Source organism: Rhopilema esculentum, chromosome 10, assembly GCF_057945365.1.
Source record: "Rhopilema esculentum isolate cy_ngs chromosome 10, ASM5794536v1, whole genome shotgun sequence".
Taxonomy (NCBI): Eukaryota; Metazoa; Cnidaria; class Scyphozoa; order Rhizostomeae; family Rhizostomatidae; genus Rhopilema; species Rhopilema esculentum.
Window position 1 is genome coordinate 1,941,720 of NC_142824.1, and position 19,329 is coordinate 1,961,048.

The window sequence follows — 19,329 nt, forward strand, 5'->3', positions numbered from 1 at the left end:
TAAAAAGGCAACCTTGTAAAAAGGCAATATTGTTGACAAAAGCATAGCATCAGCGAAAACAACAAATAAATGAACTACAGTTAGAACACGTTAAACTGGCTTTTTTTGCTTCTCTATAAGCGCATATGATCTTTTGATAAAACTAAAACTCTCTTAAGATTTCTAGTTTTAGATTTTCAAAGGTTCTGATTTTCAAAGATTTTTCAAAAAAGCTGAAAAGATGTTTTGGCATTAAAAGTCAAATTTGTAACGAATAACATGAATGTTATAACCTCAACATGAACATTCTTCGCTTTTTGAGCCGCAGCCATCTATGCGAGCTTCTGTGTAGCTTCTGTGTTCCTTGCATTTCAAATAGAGGGAATTCCAATTTTATTTGGATTTCCTTCTAAGTTTTGATGCCGAAACAAATGTCAAACAAGGCCCCTCCCCCCAATTTGGTCACGTATCCTAAGCACGTTTCCCTTTGTAATACTGCTAATTTTAGTCCTTTCTCTCTAGTCCATTCGTTTACTTTTCCTTACGTAACCACTCTTGTTTATCTGTAATTTTCCTTGCTCGTTCCGCATTTTTCTATCATGTGTATTAGGTTATTATTATGAGTAAATTCATACCTACGTCAATTATCAGCATGTTAAGTAGATCGCCATAGCAACCCAGTATTTTAGGATATCGCGCTACCCCACCCCGCTCGTTACTAAGTAAATTACTTCCTTTTACCGTTTCATTTACGTATGTCTATTGTTTTCAGTTCAGCATCTATAGGAGCCCCGTACCTCATCTTAGAAAGTAAGAATTATGGAAAAGTAGCAGCAAGAGAAAGCAGTTTAGGCATGCACCGTTTTAGGGGTAAGATGCTTGTGAAAGATCTTGTCGCCTTCGTTTTGCTCTTAGTCGTTTTGAGATATTTATAGGAGATATATCAGTTTTGGAAGACCTCTGGGATAGTTCTTGAGAAAGATTTTGCCCATGTCACGCGTTAATTATTATGCCGTTGTTAGCATGCAAGTTATGTAGCTGCCGGGACGATTTTATCGAAAGAAAAGAAGGAAAGATTTAACCGATTTACGTCGCATCATTTATTGGCCATCCTCTGACTTTTAAAAGGTCCTGAGAATCAATCAATCATTAGAAACATTTTACACCTTACTATAAACATACGTTGAATAAATTGCCAGGGAGTGTACTATACTGTGTATGAACATAACAGAGAGAAAAGCCCTACTAGTGGGGACAATTATTTATGGCCAGCCCAGCGTGGCAAGAACAATCGTTTGAAGACTTGCTGTGACTATTTGTAACTTAATGCCGCACTACAAATTCAAGTTCTTATTAGCCAGCTCTAAATAGAAACCACCCTTTTTGAAAAAACGAAAAGTGGCACTCAATAATAGCTTCAATAAAAAAAATTATTTTTCTAACAGAATTATTTCTCAGGAAGAAAGAATCTTGGAAAACCGTAAGCCAGCTCTCGATTAAAAGATATAAAAGTACTAACATAGTATGTCTTGAGGGGCAAGACTAAAATTATGTTGGCAAAAAGAAATTCCTGGATATTTAAAAAAGAACGACTTTGCAAGTGGAATTGGTGGTATTCCCCATCCTCTCCTATCAGGGGAATACACAATTAACATCCAGAAAAAAGGTTCTCCCTATTCATGAACAGGAACTCAAAGATGCAGTTGGGAGACTAAAAAATACTAACAATTTTGGTAATGACAACATCTCAAGACTCTTTTGAAAGCCTGCATTGCCTTATGCAGCAAAGCCCCTCCTAGTTCATTGATTGGATATTCAACACTTCTTTGGAGAGTAGCAAATTCCCTAAGTCATAGAAAACTGCCAGAGTTGCTTCAATATATAAAGACTTAAACTTTCTATCCAATCAAATAACCGACAGTCGATATAGTCAATCATGAACTTCTATGCCAAAAACTGGAATAGCTACAATGGAGTTGCGGACAGTGATATATCTTGATTGACAAGTGATCTACTATCTACCTGTTTAGCAGGAAACAGTAGAATTAACGGCATGGACTCTCAAATGCAGAAAATAGAGGATGGTATTCTACAAGACTCATATCTCGGCCCTCTTCTTTTCTTGGTCAGCATCAATGATCTTCCCTGTGCAGTTAGAAACTAAATACAATTTTAGTCTAGAGATCTAAGAATTAAAAGACCCTGACTTAAGCTTTCAATAATGATCTTAGGGGTTTGAATATTTATTTGGCTACGAGGTAACAAATTATCAATAAATGTGTAATTTGTACCACAAATAAGCATAAAACACTTGAACGTACTAGAAGGCAAAATATCTTGATGTTCAAATTAACCATAGTCTTAAAAAAGTCTTAAGCAAAGTACGTAACAGAATTTCCTCCTCAAAATTCCCTGAAACACTGAAGCGCTGGATGGGACTTTTGTGGAATTACGGAAATCTCGAAACTTCAGAAGCTTCAAAACAAAGCTGCTAGGATCGTAACGCATAACAGTTTTGATGCCTCCAGCAAACTCCTGGTTCAGAATCTAGGCTGGAAAACAGTCAATGACATGATTAAACACGGTAGCAGTACGGAAGTATATGAATCTTTTAACAATCTTGCCAACCAAATCACTTGCTTCCAAAAGAACATGCAATGAGCAGAAGCTATTTGAATATTGGGATGATAAACTTTGGAATAACCTGTTACTGAAGTTAAGAAGGCAACATCTCTTAGAAAATTCAAAACTTTGCTTAACATTTTTTTTTGATTTAATATCATACTTCAAACTTTTAACTTTTGTATACAGATATATTGTAGAAAAAATTGACACATCAAGGTAAAAAGAAATAATATTATTGTAAAAGGTATCAAAAATTGCGTGAATAGGGAAAGTTAGAAGGGGTTGCGTAGCATATTCTATCATTTCTAGATCTATTGTAACAACTTATTTCTATTCATGGTTGTTTGGATTTTGGATGCATGGCCCTTGGTAAGCCAGCATTGCTGAATGGGTTACCATGAAATGAGCGCCTTCCTATGTACCGCAATGCAAGTTAGCACACTGCATTATCGTCGCATTCCCACTATCGGTACAAACGAAGAGAAGTTTTAGTTATGGAATTCACTCTGCAACAGACACTGCATGTTCCCGTCTGTGCCAGTGACCACATTTATTTTTCATGAATAATTAGTTTGGATGTGCCTGTGTCAATTCACAGTGCACAGTTTTCCAAATGTCAATATTGCCCGTCGAATGCGTTGTTTGCTCTTGTGAAAGACAAGGAACAACTTGACAATATACTGTGCTCAACTTTCGAATTTCCCGACAGCTTTGACGATTCTGAGGTCCTTTTTACAAACTTTTCACTGTGAACAAAATCACGCGAAGGTAATGAAAATTTGTCTCTACGTGGCATCCTTTTGAGCTTGTGGCCGACTTCTCTTTGCTCCAGTAAGTGTGATTTACCCACAATGGCATTTTCCTTTATCAACGATGGGAGTCCACAACTGTCTTTTTTCCGAGCGATTTTCTGAAGCTCTCCCTGAGTTAGAAACCCTCCTTGCAGCCCTGTTTTATGGCACCTTAAAAGGTTTGTGTCTGATAAAGCCCGTCTGCCAAATCTTGCGTTTTCTGTCTTGGCACGCTGCCTTGCCATCCTCAGCTCGTAAAGGTCCTTCTCCACCAACCTTTGTTCTGCTCTCAAATGTGAATAAGCAATCATCTTCCTACGATCAATATCCTTCTCGATGATTCTTAAAATGTTTTCCTCGCGTTTCGCCTCTGCCAATGCTTTTTCGTAAAATGGTGAAAAATTCCTGAAACTCAAGTTTGTATCGACTCTCTTTTTGGTTCCCATTCTGTTTATAATAAAAACTGCGCTATCTTTTGGATTTACTGCTCAATTTCGCGACTGCTTCGGACACTCCAATTCTGTATATGCCATGAGGAAGTATTAGAGCAGTTTGTTGATTCCAAGTTCTGCACGCTCTGGGTGAAAGCGGAAAAACCTGACTCGAAAACTCCTTGTTTGGCCACCAATATATTTACACGAAACCAAGACTATTCTCTCACAAGGCGATGTTTTTGACTAGAGCATCCAAAAAAGCTCGTTCGTTTATCACACGCATCAAAAAGAACAATGTTATAATCGAATATTTGAATAATCTCAGACGCTTAATCAATGTTTAATGCTTCTGTTTTATAATCCAGCGGGTAATGTTGAACTTCTGCTAGCAGCAAATCCGAACAATAGAAAACCTCAATATAATCTGTGGCATTAAATTTCTCACACACATAACAGGTTCCATGACCTTTGGTGATGGAATCCTTCCTTAAATTATTTGATCTGTCCAAGATTTACTGTCTTAGGACCGACATCGATGATTTTCTTTCAAAAGAAAATATTTGCTTACTTACGTCACACTCGTGAAAAAGCTTCCCCTACAAACCATGGTCAAGATAAGTAAAAAAACTCTTGCTACTGTTTTCGTGCTCCTTACAAAAATAGCCTTAGTGTCAAAACGAGGCTAACATCGAACGACGCTTTGTTGGTTTTGGCCTAAGTCGTTATCTCTCTAAAATATACCCTCCAACATTTTTGAATGACAGATCGTTTTTCGAGAATGCTGTCTCCCTTGGCGGCGCTAAACATACATACATAATGCACTTTAAACCAGTACTGCTTAAAAAATTAGATAATAAAACCATAAAAAACAAATGACGAAATCAAAACTGCTTGCGATTTATATATCTAATTTCAAGAGAGTAACAATTAGCCAAACTTTCAATTGAAATCTGCCAAAAATTGTTGGTTTTCATTTGTATTTCCCACCAAAGAAGACGATGAAACTGAGCAGGAAAAGTAAACTGGAGAGAAATGATAAAAAACATAAAATTTGCACTTAAACCATTATTTTTTTTTCTTTATTAAGCTGAAGAAGTTACAGGTCCTTGTAGAGCTTTTTGGGATGACTTGTCAACTGTAATCGTAAAAACTCTTGTGTCACAGGTTGCTTTCAAATCGAGTCACTAATGAATTGAGTCACTAGTACCTTTTTGCAAAAAGCTCTATCTGTTTTTGCAGCGAAAGTAAAGGGCGTGGACAGCTAAGATTTCTTAAAAGCCTTAATTTCCTGCTAAAAAGCTTTCATTTAAATGTGCGGTGATAAATTTTCCTTAAAATTAGGTATGCACTCGAGTATGACTACTTTGACTCCTAGAATACAAAGAATTGTGATTAGAGACTTCCAGATGCGTTAAAAAATGCTTTATAAGTTTATAAGGAGCTGCAAATGCTTGAAAACTGGAAAAACAATTAATTTTCCCAAAACTGTACTTTGATTTGCGTTAAGCGAAAGTATCCCAACTTTGCTTAACCCCTCCCAACTAGGGGCTTCAATCATTCCCCAGTTGCTTTTCCTGCATCTCTCCTAGCTTCTAGGTTGTTGCCAGTGTGTAAAAAGTGATTTGCAAGATATGAATCATTAGGGAATATGATTAGGAGTTAGGACATATCTAAATACCTTTAAATATAAATGGAGACAGAATTAAATTTAGTAAACTGATCATTGATCTCTTTTATCTCCATCTTAATTAATAAACACATGAGCTCAACTATCATGAACAAAAATTCATGAAGTGCAATTGATGCAAGACAGCGGCTACGATTAAATGCCTTTCAGCAGACAGAGATGATCCACGTGGAATTAAAAGTGTACTTACTTGAATTATCTCTCTCCACAAGGCCACTTTAGTTTTAAGTCCTTGTAATGCATCTCTGACATATACAGACTTGTTGCGTAATGTATCGAAAATGTGCTAAGGATACGGGCTTTTTTCTGTTACCTGTAATTAACCAGTATTCTCAAAGCTGTCTGTCTTTAAATGCTATTACCTCCTCCCAAGATGTCATAGAAGCGGGTATCTTTCAGATATCATTGCAAAGTGCGGCAATAAAGCTTTGTAGCAAACTTCTATCCTATGCTTAAATTTCTATTTAGATGCTCCTCATTTGTCCTCTCTACCTTTCAAGAGATAATGGCTGTATGATGCAAGTTTTTCAATAAATTGTCGTTCATTACCAGTAACCCGGTTGAAATTAGAGCGTATTATTCATACAGGAGGGAACGCATAGCTCAGAGTTCAGGACTCGTTTGAGGTTTTGAAGGGTTATCAATTTACAGACCAACCTATTTTGTCGATAGCTCTACATCTCTGTAAAGTGATGGCTGCACCATTCATGTAAAGTTTCAAATCCAACGTTAATGCATTGACTTATTTGACCTCTTAAAGAAAACAGGCCAAGCACAATTTCTTTTGTGGTCGAGGGCGGCCAAATGTCTGAAATTTCTGTTTTTCTTACTCGTTTGCTAAAATTGGCTGCAAAATTGTTCTGGCTGGAAATCCGAATGTGCACCAAGTGGATATGGTAGCAAGCAGAAACATTCCGCAATGACGTGATATTTCTAACGAGCTATGCAAATTGACACAGAAACGTGTTCATCCTTTCATGCAGAACCAGGGTTGATACTTTGAATCGTGATAAAGCTTCTCGTCTGACACACTTCAGAGTATAAAATGTTAGAACATAGTTCGAAAACGTTTGAAGTTTTGTACCACCAAAAGATTGCTTGCAAATACTCAATGCTCAAAAAGTTAGTCAATCAAGTGTTAAAAAAGCAAGCAATAGCATCGACTTCACATCATTACATGAGCAATTCAGACACTGGTCCATTTGAATGAAATCAATGCCACCTCAGGTGTCTAACTGGTTCATGGACATATTATGGCCATCCATTCTATGTTTTTATGGGGTTTTAATCTCATTTTCAAACATTACTTTTGGAAGCCAAAAAATAGCCAAAATAAGGCCGGAGGCCAGTTGGCAACCCTGCTCAGAACGTCGAAGTTGGCGAGGAAATATAGTTTAGGAATGTTTCATTATGTACAGATTTTCAGGTTTCAGATATTCTCTACATGGACTCCAGCGGCCTCAGCGATGCTAAAATTCTACTGGACTCAGCGATGCAAAAATTTTGTTCATTCGACCCTCCGTGATAGCATCTAATGACACATAAAAAGGTAACAGGATTCTGAGATTGGCATTTGAACAGGCATCGAAATTTCTATGGTCAAAAAGAATCATCGCTGCTTTGGCGAAAACTGAAAATAACCAGCTTATACATCTTTGTGTCACACATTATTCTTTGACGAACCTGCCAAATTTGAAAACTGGTCCATTATTTTAAAAAAAGGTCAATGTGACGTGTAAATGAGGTTTTTGTGAAGATTCAAAGGATTAGCCGTAACCATGATGTTAATTCTGTGGATGAAAAAATTTCGACTCAATTCCATGTTGCCAGAAACAAGCAAATAGAAAACGATCGCAGAAACCTTCGAAATATTCAGCCCATTTTCCATGACGCCATGTAACTGTGGTTGCAGTTGCACCTGTTTGGGTGGCTCAGTTAAGAATTTTTACCTTTGGTCAACGAAATGTTATCGATAACTGTAAGTTATCCTAAAATCCACTGCAAAGACCCAACTGTCAGTGTAGTGGCTACGAAATAAATAGTTTTGTATTCGGAAATAGGTGTTTTATCCTCAAAAAGTTTTTTTTCTTAAAATGGTAGTTATTTAAATGGATTTTTAAAATATGCGATAAATCTTTATGCTAGTAAACGTAAGTTCAAAAGCAGCAACGAAGATATTAATGCAAGATATTAATGCATAGAGCAATGTTACAATCATAACATTCATCCAATTAAAATCTCAAATATATTTATAAATTCATAACGAGCATGACAGCTGAAAATTACTCAAGATAATGTAAAATAACGATTGGCTATAAACGGAGAGCTTTTGACATATTACAAAGAATTTGATGACTACATATGATACACAAAATTTAACTTGATTTTTTCATTGTTCAAGAAGCAGTGGAAATTCTGCTTATTCGCAGTCAACATTTCAATAATGAAAGAATTCGATAAGGCTTTTAAAAATCGAAGAAAAACCATAAAAATAGCAACACAGTGGAAATTGTTTGCCGGAGTCCAAACTTATAATATTTCATACTGAATTCGTAGCTTTCAGGCGAAGTATAACTGGACTTTTATGACAGAGAAACGTTCAAAATTGAAAAAATTTAAAGTAGAATACAAATGGAAATAATTTAACTGCGTACGAGAGTTAAGGCTTTACAGACCTAAGCATTGTTTAAAAGAAAATGTACGGGAAATAAATTATATTCGTCTATCCGTTAACATCTTAAAATCGAAAACTAGCACAAGAAGAAAAAACCACGTGATTATTGAAAAACACAGAAAACCAAAAATAACAAATAGGTCCAACATTAAATGAAACAAACAGAGGACGACCATATAAAAGATGGAGAGATAACATCAAAGCATGGACAGAACTCGACACAATTTCCCTGAACACCCTCGTTAAAGATAGAGAACTGTGGAAGCAGCTATCACACGTTAGTGCGTATTCTGCCGCAGCCAGAGACAGCGATTGACGATGATGATGAATGAAACGAAGAGACAGTATGTAAGAGGGAATTTCCACGAACGAATCTGCGCCGAGCTAGACTAGTCAAACATTCATACACTAGGGGCCATTTACGAACTATTTGCTTTTTTAATTAAACCGTAAACTGAAGAGATGGCTCATTGCAAATTGTTGCCTATCAGAGATTAAGTGTCCTAGTAACGCTGACATAGATACCACAAGTCTCGTGGCGGGTTTATTCTAAACGTAAAAATACTGTAGATATATTCAAACATCACCTAACTAGATGCAAAGAACAACTTATATATCAATCACAAAATTTTACAGATTTTTTTGTTAAAGAGGTCCCTTCTTTTCAGCACAGAGCTTGCACACTCTAACCGGGTAATCCCAACCTCTGGACGGCACAGGCAGCCTCTCTTGAGAGCAGCTATCACAAAAGCCTTGCCCGCATGATCGGCAATGATGCTTAGAGGCTGATGCCTTGAAAGTTTCTCCGCAACAAAAGCAGGCTTTGATTTCAGAGTCTGGAACCCAATAAGATGGCCTGGCCAACACGTCAACGACATATTCTTTAGGGTACTCCAAAGTGCTTGAGATGAATGAAACCGTGGACTGCAGACTCTCTGTCAGCTTGCGATTGGTGAGAACTTCGGGAGGATACTGAACAGGGATATTTTCACTTGTCTTCACGGCTACCAGCTCTCCAGTTTCTAACTCGGGGTCATCGTTGATTGCTTCCATTAGAGCACTGAAGTGAAAAATCCGGTTGACATTAAACCTACTGGATAGGACCAGTGTATAGCAGCATGCCTCTTTAAAGGCTTTACGGAGTATGGAAATACGAAATAAAGGAAAAGAAAAAACTAATAACAAGCTGCAACTGTAATCAAGAACTAACAGACTGCTAGCAATCTGATTGTGAGAATTAGAGTAAAACTGAAAGCTGATAAGTAACTAAAATATCTCATTTTAATAAACAATCCTCCTTATCTACAGAGGTACATTTTGCTCAGCTGAAATATTTTATCGTTTTAGGAAAGTGCATTTTATTAAGATTTGAAGGACAATAAAGATTTCTTGATAATCACACATATGTTTATAACAACACAGTGACAGATTGGTTACCTGCTATTTCATTAAATTAGCTCAATAGCATCAACAAGAGCTTTTATTGAGAAAGGGATGATTTCAGGAATGCAGAACAGAGGTCTTACCACACAATCAAGTCTGAATACTTTATGAAACAGTGAGAATCTGAACGTGCGTCAAATAAAACGCAAAGCAAACAGGGCAACAAAGCTTACTTACTTCAAATCTAAAGACTTTTCCTTTAGAAACAGCTTATTGACAGCCTCGTACTTCTTAGCACATTCATCACACACCCTAACAGGCTCATCACCCCAGCCTCGTTCTGGTACAGGAACTCGTTTTGTTGTACATTCGTCACAAAAACCTTGTCCACAAGCACGGCAGTGGTGTTTCTTGTCGAATTCACCGAAGTCTTTGCCACAGCTGAAACATTCCTAAGAAAAAAACCAAAGGTCAAAAATCTAAAATCCAAACCAAAAAAATCCACATAATTTGCTGCCATGATGATTAACAGGGCTGCTCTTGATTGGCTAGACTCTGTTCAATGACGCCAAGACTGCACATGTTCATTTGCGAGCAGCACGTGGGCATGCTGAGAACTTGCTAAACTTTGTCGACATGAGTCAAATGATCTTTTCAGACAATAAATGCAAAAGAGATAATTTACAACTATAACGCTCGACTTACCAGAATCTGATAGTTAGGAACCCAATACGATGGCGCAACCTTATCGGTGACCCAGTTCGACACTACCTTCGTTGGTTTCGCGCCCACATGACCTATCTTTTCAGCAAACGTATGCATGCCATCGATAATTCTACGAACCGCATTATGACTGCCCTGCATGATGCGTGTCTAGAACAGCAAGGTAATTAAGAGCGAGAGCGACAAATCGTTCAACAGATCAGCAAACGCAAGCGCGCAGGCCTGGGATTCGTTTATCTTTCCCGTATCATTGCCACACAAGAAAAATATATACCCCTGACTCTTGCTGTAAGATTACATGTCATGCCTTTATGTTTTACAGTGAACCGAATACGCTTAGGTTGGAAGCAGCAACCATCAATTAAACAATTCATTTCATTTAAATTGTTCTTTTTAACTTAAAACCAACCAATGTAAATTTGCTTCGAAGCAAAAGCAAGGTAAAAATTGTATCCACATTTCATTGTTATTTCATTCGTTATCAAACTACTTTCAAGAACTTAAACATGTTTTGTTACTTTGATCACATTATAAAGAGAGTCAAATTAATAAATAAGTCACTAAAACACAAAAATTAAAAGTAACTATATTATTCTAAGGTAAGTTCATACCCCTGGCCAAACATGCCGAATCTCTGCCCTCACAGCAGTCTCCATAGGGTCCCTATTCCCATACCAAAACTGTCTACTTCGGTATATGACACCGCATTCCGGGCATTCGAGGACGTAGCTGCAAAATATCAGTCAAAAAGACAATTCATCTTATGGATACTCTTTCTGAAAACTATCAATCAAATTTGTATGTACAAAGGTAGAAGTTTACATGACGTGAAGTTTGAACAATCACTTTTAGAAAGTTTCTCTGGAATTTCCACGGAAGTTCTAACTCAGAACCAGGTCATAATTAATCAACTATATAAGGAGATAGGTATGCTTCAAAAATGAAGCGTAGATTGTTTAATTATGAAAAAATATTTTTGGAAATATTATCAATATTTTGGGAAAAAAAGAATTTCGAAGCCAGCAAACTAATAAAAACCTTGATATTTTAGGCGTTTATTGAATACAGCGATAAAGAATAAAGTTTTGCTGGTACGGAAATTCAATGCATGTTCGTGCTGCAGTCTTTCTATACCACAAAACTTTGGACGTAAAACATCTTAAACTTTGAAACGATATATATAGAATTGCAAATATGAGTTACAATTATTTCTCGAAAACATAACATACCCCGCCCATGCATATTTCGCAAGCCCGTACCAAGCGGAGTCAGCCGACTCTGATGTCTTTGGAATAACGACAGACTCGACTCCTCTTTCGTAACACACCTTGAATAAAAAAATACATGAATTTCTGTCAGTGCATTATGAAAAATGAAGATACCTGCCGGAGCATCGATTAGGTTTCAACATAAATCATAATTTACATATCAGTCAGGGGTGTAGTGCTAGGGGGGCTCAATGGGGCTCAGCCCCGCTTGTTGATGCCAAAAATTGGCAAATTTCTACTTTTGCTATTATTTCTCGCAATATCTTGTGCAAGAGCCCCCTTGTTACTTTGATAGCACTACACCACTGATATCAGTTGAGTGCGTGTGCGGCAAACAAACAATGATTGAATATATAGAATATGATCATATTATAATTTTAAAGTACAATACTAAAATAATAATATTACAATTATTTTATCATATTCAGGGTTATAGAATTGTATTTATTAAGATAATTTTTATAAATCGTAATCGTTTGTGATTCCAAGTGAACCTGAAACTAACCCTAGTCCTCGGTGAAATGCAGGAGGGTGCCTTGGCTATATCACAACTTTGAACATTCTATTGCAATTTCTAGAATGATCTGTAGTAGTGACCCTAGAGCGTTGGTCTCATACATAAATCATGTATTTTTTCTTGAAAACTTTACATTCATCTCAAAAAGTCAAAAACTCATTTGGCACATATAAAACTATAAAACTTGTGACACAAGGTTGAAAGTATTAACGTCATAGCATTGAGACAATTTCTATAATTTCAAAACGTCTTGGTTAATAACTTTCAATATTGAGTTTCAATATCGTACTTCCAATTTTTATCAGGCGCAAGAATAGAATTCACTTTTCCAAGCGTGGTTTACATGAGGCTGGAAAATTTTAGAAAAGAGGGCGATTTTTACCCGCGTTGGCATTCAGCCTTCAAGTTATAGGCGATTTTACTGACCACAACCATAATCTTTGCATATTCTGCTACTGTCCGCGTATGCAAAAAACGCACATATGCCAAAAAAACTACGTTGTAATTTCAAGATTTACGATTTTACTGACCATAAATTATTTTTATGCATAAAAGAGCCAGAAATACAGAAAGACCCCAAAATGAATCTGCTAATCGATGTTTTGAATGAAACATTATAAAATGAGATGAAAATGACAAAGTTCTTAGATGTTTCCCTATAACAAAATATTTTGCACTGCAATCACAACATTACACGAAACCGTTTACAGTAAAAAAATTCCAGAAAATTGTGCGCTCTAGAGACTTTTTAAAACTGTCAAGATGATGTTGTTGGCAAAAATATGTGATCGGTCCTCCTTTCAAGCGTTTACGGGATATATATTTATATTATCAGGATATATATCTATCAATCACTTCTTATTAAAACTGCTTTATTTTCTAAAATCTCTGGGTGCAAGTTGCTATAGGCTGTGCTAAGAAAGCATGACAGAAACTCTTTGAGACTGAAACTCACCCTGCAGAGAAAAACTCGATTGTCGAATTGAGCTTGATACTTGCATCTAGGATTTGAGCTGTGCTTCTGTCCATCTCTCTCGTGGCTCATGCTACGTTCGCATCTTGAACTAAAACATGGGAATATTAAACTCTCGTTGTGCATTTTAGGAGCTTCATTCGATTTCTAGCTTCTTCTTTATTTATCTATTTATCTATTTATTTATTTATTTATTTATTTATTTATTTATTTATTTATTTATTTAAAGTTGGTACAATTTCTAGCTATGCATACAAGCTAATTAAAACCAACTAATTTAAATTACCAACGCTAAATATAATATAAATCAAATATAACCGATGTTGCTAACATATTCCTTGCAAAGATTACAAGTACAATTAAATGATGTAAATTCTGAGATTTTTTTCTTGAATATTGATAAAGTAGGGGAACACTTTATCTCATTTGGAACTGAGTTCTATATTTGGCTACATCTGTATGATACGGTATTGAATCCATATATTTTGTAATGTGGCTCCGCTGTTTTGAATTGGGAGTTTCTTAAGTAATATGGGCATTCATTTATGGAAAATATTTCATCCATAAAAGGTGGTTTTGTAAATTTCTATTGCAAGATATTGTAAATTTTTCTTATGAGAAGTTATTGTTTTATTCTTTATTAAAAGTTGTTCAAAAGTTGATTCATAATCATCATGAGCTATTCTCATTGCTCTTTCATGAATCCAGTTTATTCGATTATTACTTTTCCTACTGCAAAATATGCAAATAAGAGGACAGTAATTAAAATATAATAATATGAACGTTTTCATTAAAAGAATTCGCTTAAATTCATCCATATACAAAGCAATCCTGGCTAGAGCGTTTACCTTTTTCCCAGCTTCTTTACAAAAAACTTTAATATGTTCTTCTAATCTAAGTTGATGGTCTAGTGTTACCCCCAAAAGTTTAACATTCTTACTTTCTATTATAGTAGAACCATTTATTTGAATTTTAGATTCCTCTAAATTGGATCAATTGAAGCTCCGTGTGCTTCAATTATAGTCAAACTAATATACAAATTTCTTATAAAAGCAAGACAATTTAAAAACTTTCTGCATCTTTATCGAACACTGTGCAAGATTTAAAGTTCTCAGTTGTTATTTATTGGTTCTGAGCCTGCTATCTTAGATACAGCAATTAATAACTGAATTATGGTAAAATGTGCAGAGTAAACATAATTAGAATTATTACAATAAATCATGGCATCCTTTGTCCAGTGTCTACCGGAGATGTCAAAAGCATTTTAGGATTGAAGGGGGGGGGCAATATCTCAGAGGTACTTTTCCAAGAGGCAGTTTATCAAAAAGGTTACTTCTTAGAAAAGGGTACTGGCAAGTGTCCCTGGTGACCCCCTGTTCTGACATCCCTGCTTTCTACTTTATCTTGTATAGCTGCTTTTTTGTTTTTTTTATCATCAAGTTTTAAATTGCTTTTCTTTTTTCTAAGTATAGCATCTCAGGTATATAATGCAAAAAAAGCATTACAAACTTACTTGCAAGATTGGCATTTTGCTGAGCAAGTGAAATATTCATCTGGGAAACTACTTGGGATGGCATGATCAATATCACCAGCAAACTTCTCATTCAGCAACTGAAACAGAAAGCCAAATGTCTATCGTAATCTTGAATATAACACAACAGAAATTGGTTTACAATGTTTATGAAATTTGATGATCCATAAAATAATCAAAGCACTCTAAAGTCATTAAGAATAAAGGGATTTCATGATAACATTAGTAGATATCTACTTAACAACAAGTTGTGAAGTAAAAAGTCACAAAATCATACTGAAAACATGTCTCAAACAAATGACCTGACAAACATGAACTGAAATTTTAATGTTTCAAAGCAAAGAATGCAGGAAATTACAACATACAGGAATTTGACTTAATCCTGTCATTGACATTTAAAAAATATTGAAAGCAAATTATAAATTTATGTTCACTGTTCAAATTACATAACATTGAGTCATAAAGAGAAAATGCAATTTTGGCTGGGGAGGTCCTTCAATCCACAAACAATCTTGCAAGTAAACAATCTTTCAATTTTTATTCAACACTTCCAGGAACATTCTTTATAGTTCAATACCACAAAAGTTTGAAATTTTTTAAACAAGATCAACTTGAAAAAGAATTACTGTCAGGGTTGACAAAACTACCTTTCTTCACTTTTTACTAAAAACCTATATCAAATCACTTAGTAACGTTTTTGTACTAATTTGTCAATTACATTGATTTCCATGCATTTTAGAACTGGTCCAATTTCATAACACATACGGTAAAAGCACATTGTGCCTCGGAAGCCTGTTGAGCTTTATTATATGAGCTTTTATTGTTGCAATGGCTTTGAAAAAAGCAAAACATTTTGAGTCAGACCAAGCTTTTCATCTTACACTCTTCAGAATATAAAACGTCAGAAAATAGATCAAAAATAAATATGCTCAATTGTGGATCAAAAAGGCCAATCAGAAAATGCAAGCACATGACTGTTGAGATTGCACAATCAGTGCCGCTTACCATGTTTATGTAGATAGATTTCAAAACTGCTAGATGGAACAAGGATCGGGCTTTGTCAATAATCCCAAACATTGCGTCGTTATAGTTTTTTGACAATCTGGGTGTTCTAGTAAATTCTGCCTGATAGTGGAATTGCATGTTTAACTTTCTGTTTTTGATCTGCAAGACCAAGGAGGCTGTTCTCCTTGGGGAGAGTTTTGTTCCTAATGCTATAACGAACATGCTGCTTTATTCTATCCCCAACCTTTGGGTAGTGCGTCCTATGTAGCCAAAGCCATTTTTAAGTTTTGTACCACCATAAAATCGCTTGCAAATTTTCTAACTTTATTGTATCATTCATTCCTTTGACACATTTTTATGTTTCTACAATTTGAAAATTTCCTCTTTCAATTGCCTTATTTCTTTCAATTGCAAGTAAGTAAAAAGGTACAAGAAATACTTACCACAAGAGCGTTGTAGATGACAGGTAAAGATCTTGCTGATCTGACAGAAGTATTTCTCAAATGCATCTCAACTGACTGCAACAAACCAGTAAAATCTGTGGGAGGTGTAACTGTCTGAGTACCAAGATATGTCATGGAGCTAAAAGCATGGGGATCTCTGTTGACATTATCAAAATTTTCTCGTAAAATATCCTCAGGAGAACGAATTGATCTGCAAAGGAATGCGGAGTTCACATAACTTACCCCCTCAATAAATTTAGTAGAAAATATACTTGAATAAATAGATGAGAAAAATTGGTGAAGTATGAGATACCGCCTTAGACACTAAGGCTTTCCGGTAAAGGCTGGCTACTATAGCTAGCCCAATATCTTATTAGTTAGATCACAACAACTTTTCTATTAGAGCCTGTGATGAAACTTCTAGTCACACTGTTTATATCTTGATTTGAGTCACTCAAATTCAGGGCCAATGCCACAAATTTGGAGGGGAGGGGGGTAAGGCTAACAAAAGTGGAGGGCCAAGGCCAAAATAACAAAAGTTGAAATTAATTGCTTTGTTGGGAGGGCCATGGCCACCTAAGGCATGGGCCCTGAAATTTGGTTTGTTCTGTCCATTTTGCAAATAGTTTATTTGTGTAAAGCAGAAATTTATCCAAATACTTACATCTCTCCATTGGTATGTACTTCTTCTCCGAGTGGCTTTGTATAATGTGTTTCTTGGAAAATTATAACTGCAGGGCCTAGACTACAAAGTGAAAGATCTGTTTTTATCCTCTCTTTAACATTTTTTAAATCCTTGCTGAAATGCTTAGAGTATGCCTCTGATGCATCACCAATAAATGTAAACAAGTCCATATGAAGTCTCTCAGCTCTAGTCCTATAAATAACAACATCAGATAAAGCTAGAATTTTCAAAAGCAGTCTCATACGCTTGTTCACATTTTCTGAGATACCCAGTAATCCTTCAGTGTCAACGATGAGTGCATTATGAGTTTTATCAAATGATGCCCAGACACCAACTGTACAAGACTCTTGTGAAGAAGAGGTGCTGAATATTTCCTTTCCCTTGAAGAAGGTGTGGTTCAGTGTATGCGATTTACCATCTCCAGTATTTCCAAAAATTGACACAACTTTCACCCGTACATTAGCTTCACATTTCAATTTTCTAACAAATTCATCTGCTGAATGTACCTAAACAAGAAAAGAAAATATTCAGAAAAATTTTCAACTTTCTCACTTTGTTTAAAAAAAAATATCATCAGGCTGAAATTTTCCCAAAAAACTTGAACGACATAAAAAACAAGTAGCAAATAAGAAACACCGTAGAATAAACAACAATAAATACACGTAAATCAGTGAAGGCTGATATTTCACCCCGGCATACGGGGCTTCATCAAAGTTCTGATTGAAAAATGACGGGCGTTAGATACGGGCCTCAAAAATTGAAAAATGAAGGGATAGCAACAGAAGAACAGAAAGCAATAAGCAAAATAGCATTAATTTCCTTTATCAAGCACATGTTATGTCCAGACACTACTAAGCAAATGCCTGACACTACTAAACAAATGCCTGTTATTTCTTTATGGTCTTTAGCAATAAGGTGATTATTAAAGGAATTTTTATATGAAATCCTACTACAGATTTTCCAAGGGTTTCAAAAGCAAAATCTGAAGTTCATATAGTTTCATCTTAGATAACTATATAAGTTTCATCATATAATGCTTTTTTATACTTCTGCCTTCATTGTTAATCAACACATTCAGTACTGAAGGTCATGTTGTGTTCAATATATTGTCAACAAATCTTTCAGCAGAGTCTGGTAAAAAAGAGATATATACACTTTGTTCTTTAAGTGCCAAGCCAAATATTTTCTTTAGCTGTTATTCAAAAATGGGTAAGTCCACTATAAGCAATAGATCTTGAAGGAAAATTGTTTGGAAGAAGAATGTATGGATAATTTGGGGGCTGAGAAAGATTCGATATCTACCTGGAGCTTCTCGCTTCCATCCACCAAAAGAAAACTTTCCTCTGTATAAGTTTGAGCAGTTTCTTTTGTTGCTATGTCTTCATCATCATTTAGACTAAAATCAATCAACTGCTCCTCCAGAAATCCATTTGGTTTCGCATCTCCAGCTTTTGAGGTGGACAGGTCCTTTGTGCGATGTTTCTTCTTACTCTTCGACATTGCCCCACTATGCATCACACTTTCACAATCTTTGCAGATACCAATACCACCGCAATCGATACAAATGTAGACGGAAGGTTTTCGTCGACACTTTTCGCATCTGTTTTGCTCTGACCGGGTACCCTCAAACTGAAGATCAGCAGGCAAAATATTTTTTGCCTTCGTTGCCTCCTTTTTCGAATGTGACGCACCAACCTCCGCCATCACAACATCATTACAAAGAAATCGTTCGCATTTGGCTTTCAGAATATGCTACTGAACAGCATTTTACTGAAGAGAGAGCTTAAAAGCTATTTTTGTTCTTCTAAGGTGCCATTTAGGATACTCAACTGGCCTACAGCAAAATAGTCGATCAAGAAGCCGCCATTGTATGTTTACATCATCAAAAATACATGCAAATTTATGCAGCTATTACGCAATATTTACAATTAGCTAGATTATGTACATAATTAAGACGATTTAAATAATGCAGAAATATGATGTCAAATTCAAAACAACGGACCGCACCCAAGGGAAAACATTCGGGCACACGTTAATGTATAAAACGTTAATGTAAAGAAATTTATGTTTAGAAGAAATAATGATCCTTTTAGCTGTTTTCTGTTTGATTTTCTTTTAGCAACCTATTTTAGGCCTGTTCACACTACTCCGTAACGGGGTCAAACTAATCCGTTTTTGCCGTTCATACTACTCTGCTATGAAAACGGAGTCATTTGAAAATGCTAATGAAAACGGATACTTTCTAGTACGGTGCATATTGAATACGCTCCGTTTTCAGTGTGAACACCAAAAACGGAGACATTTGAATACGCTAACAACGGCAAAATAAATACGTGCTTTCTAGCACACCAAATCTAAAAATTTTGAAGTTGAGAATTCACAATTGACTAGTAGCTGTTACAACAAAGTTTTTCACGATTTGCTTTTATTTAATTTCACTAAGAATGACGCCAATTTGTTGAGGATTCGTGCGCGCCTCTTTCCAAAAATGAGGCCACTACCAGCGTTTTTGTTGGAGCAGTGTGAACACTTACCGTATTGAAATCGTAGTCATTTGAAAACGGATAAGTGTGAACGGACAGCTTTTTCATCAACGAAAACGGAGCGAAAC

The 19,329-nt window shown here is 35.9% G+C and overlaps 1 protein-coding gene across 1 annotated transcript; it reads right to left on the reverse strand.

The window, feature by feature from the left end:
* Positions 1-2,952: 2,952 nt before the first annotated feature.
* Positions 2,953-18,613, reverse strand: LOC135686713 (zinc finger FYVE domain-containing protein 1-like). The gene is made up of 10 exons (XM_065203011.2): positions 18,021-18,613; positions 16,698-17,224; positions 16,034-16,244; positions 14,568-14,665; positions 13,037-13,145; positions 11,526-11,623; positions 10,908-11,025; positions 10,279-10,446; positions 9,811-10,025; positions 2,953-9,250 (listed from the first exon to the last, which is right to left on the reverse strand). The coding sequence occupies exons 1-10, from the start codon at positions 18,420-18,422 to the stop codon at positions 8,836-8,838; spliced, it is 2,361 nt and encodes a 786-aa protein (XP_065059083.2). The 5' UTR covers positions 18,423-18,613; the 3' UTR covers positions 2,953-8,835.
* Between the last annotated feature and the right edge of the window lie 716 nt (positions 18,614-19,329).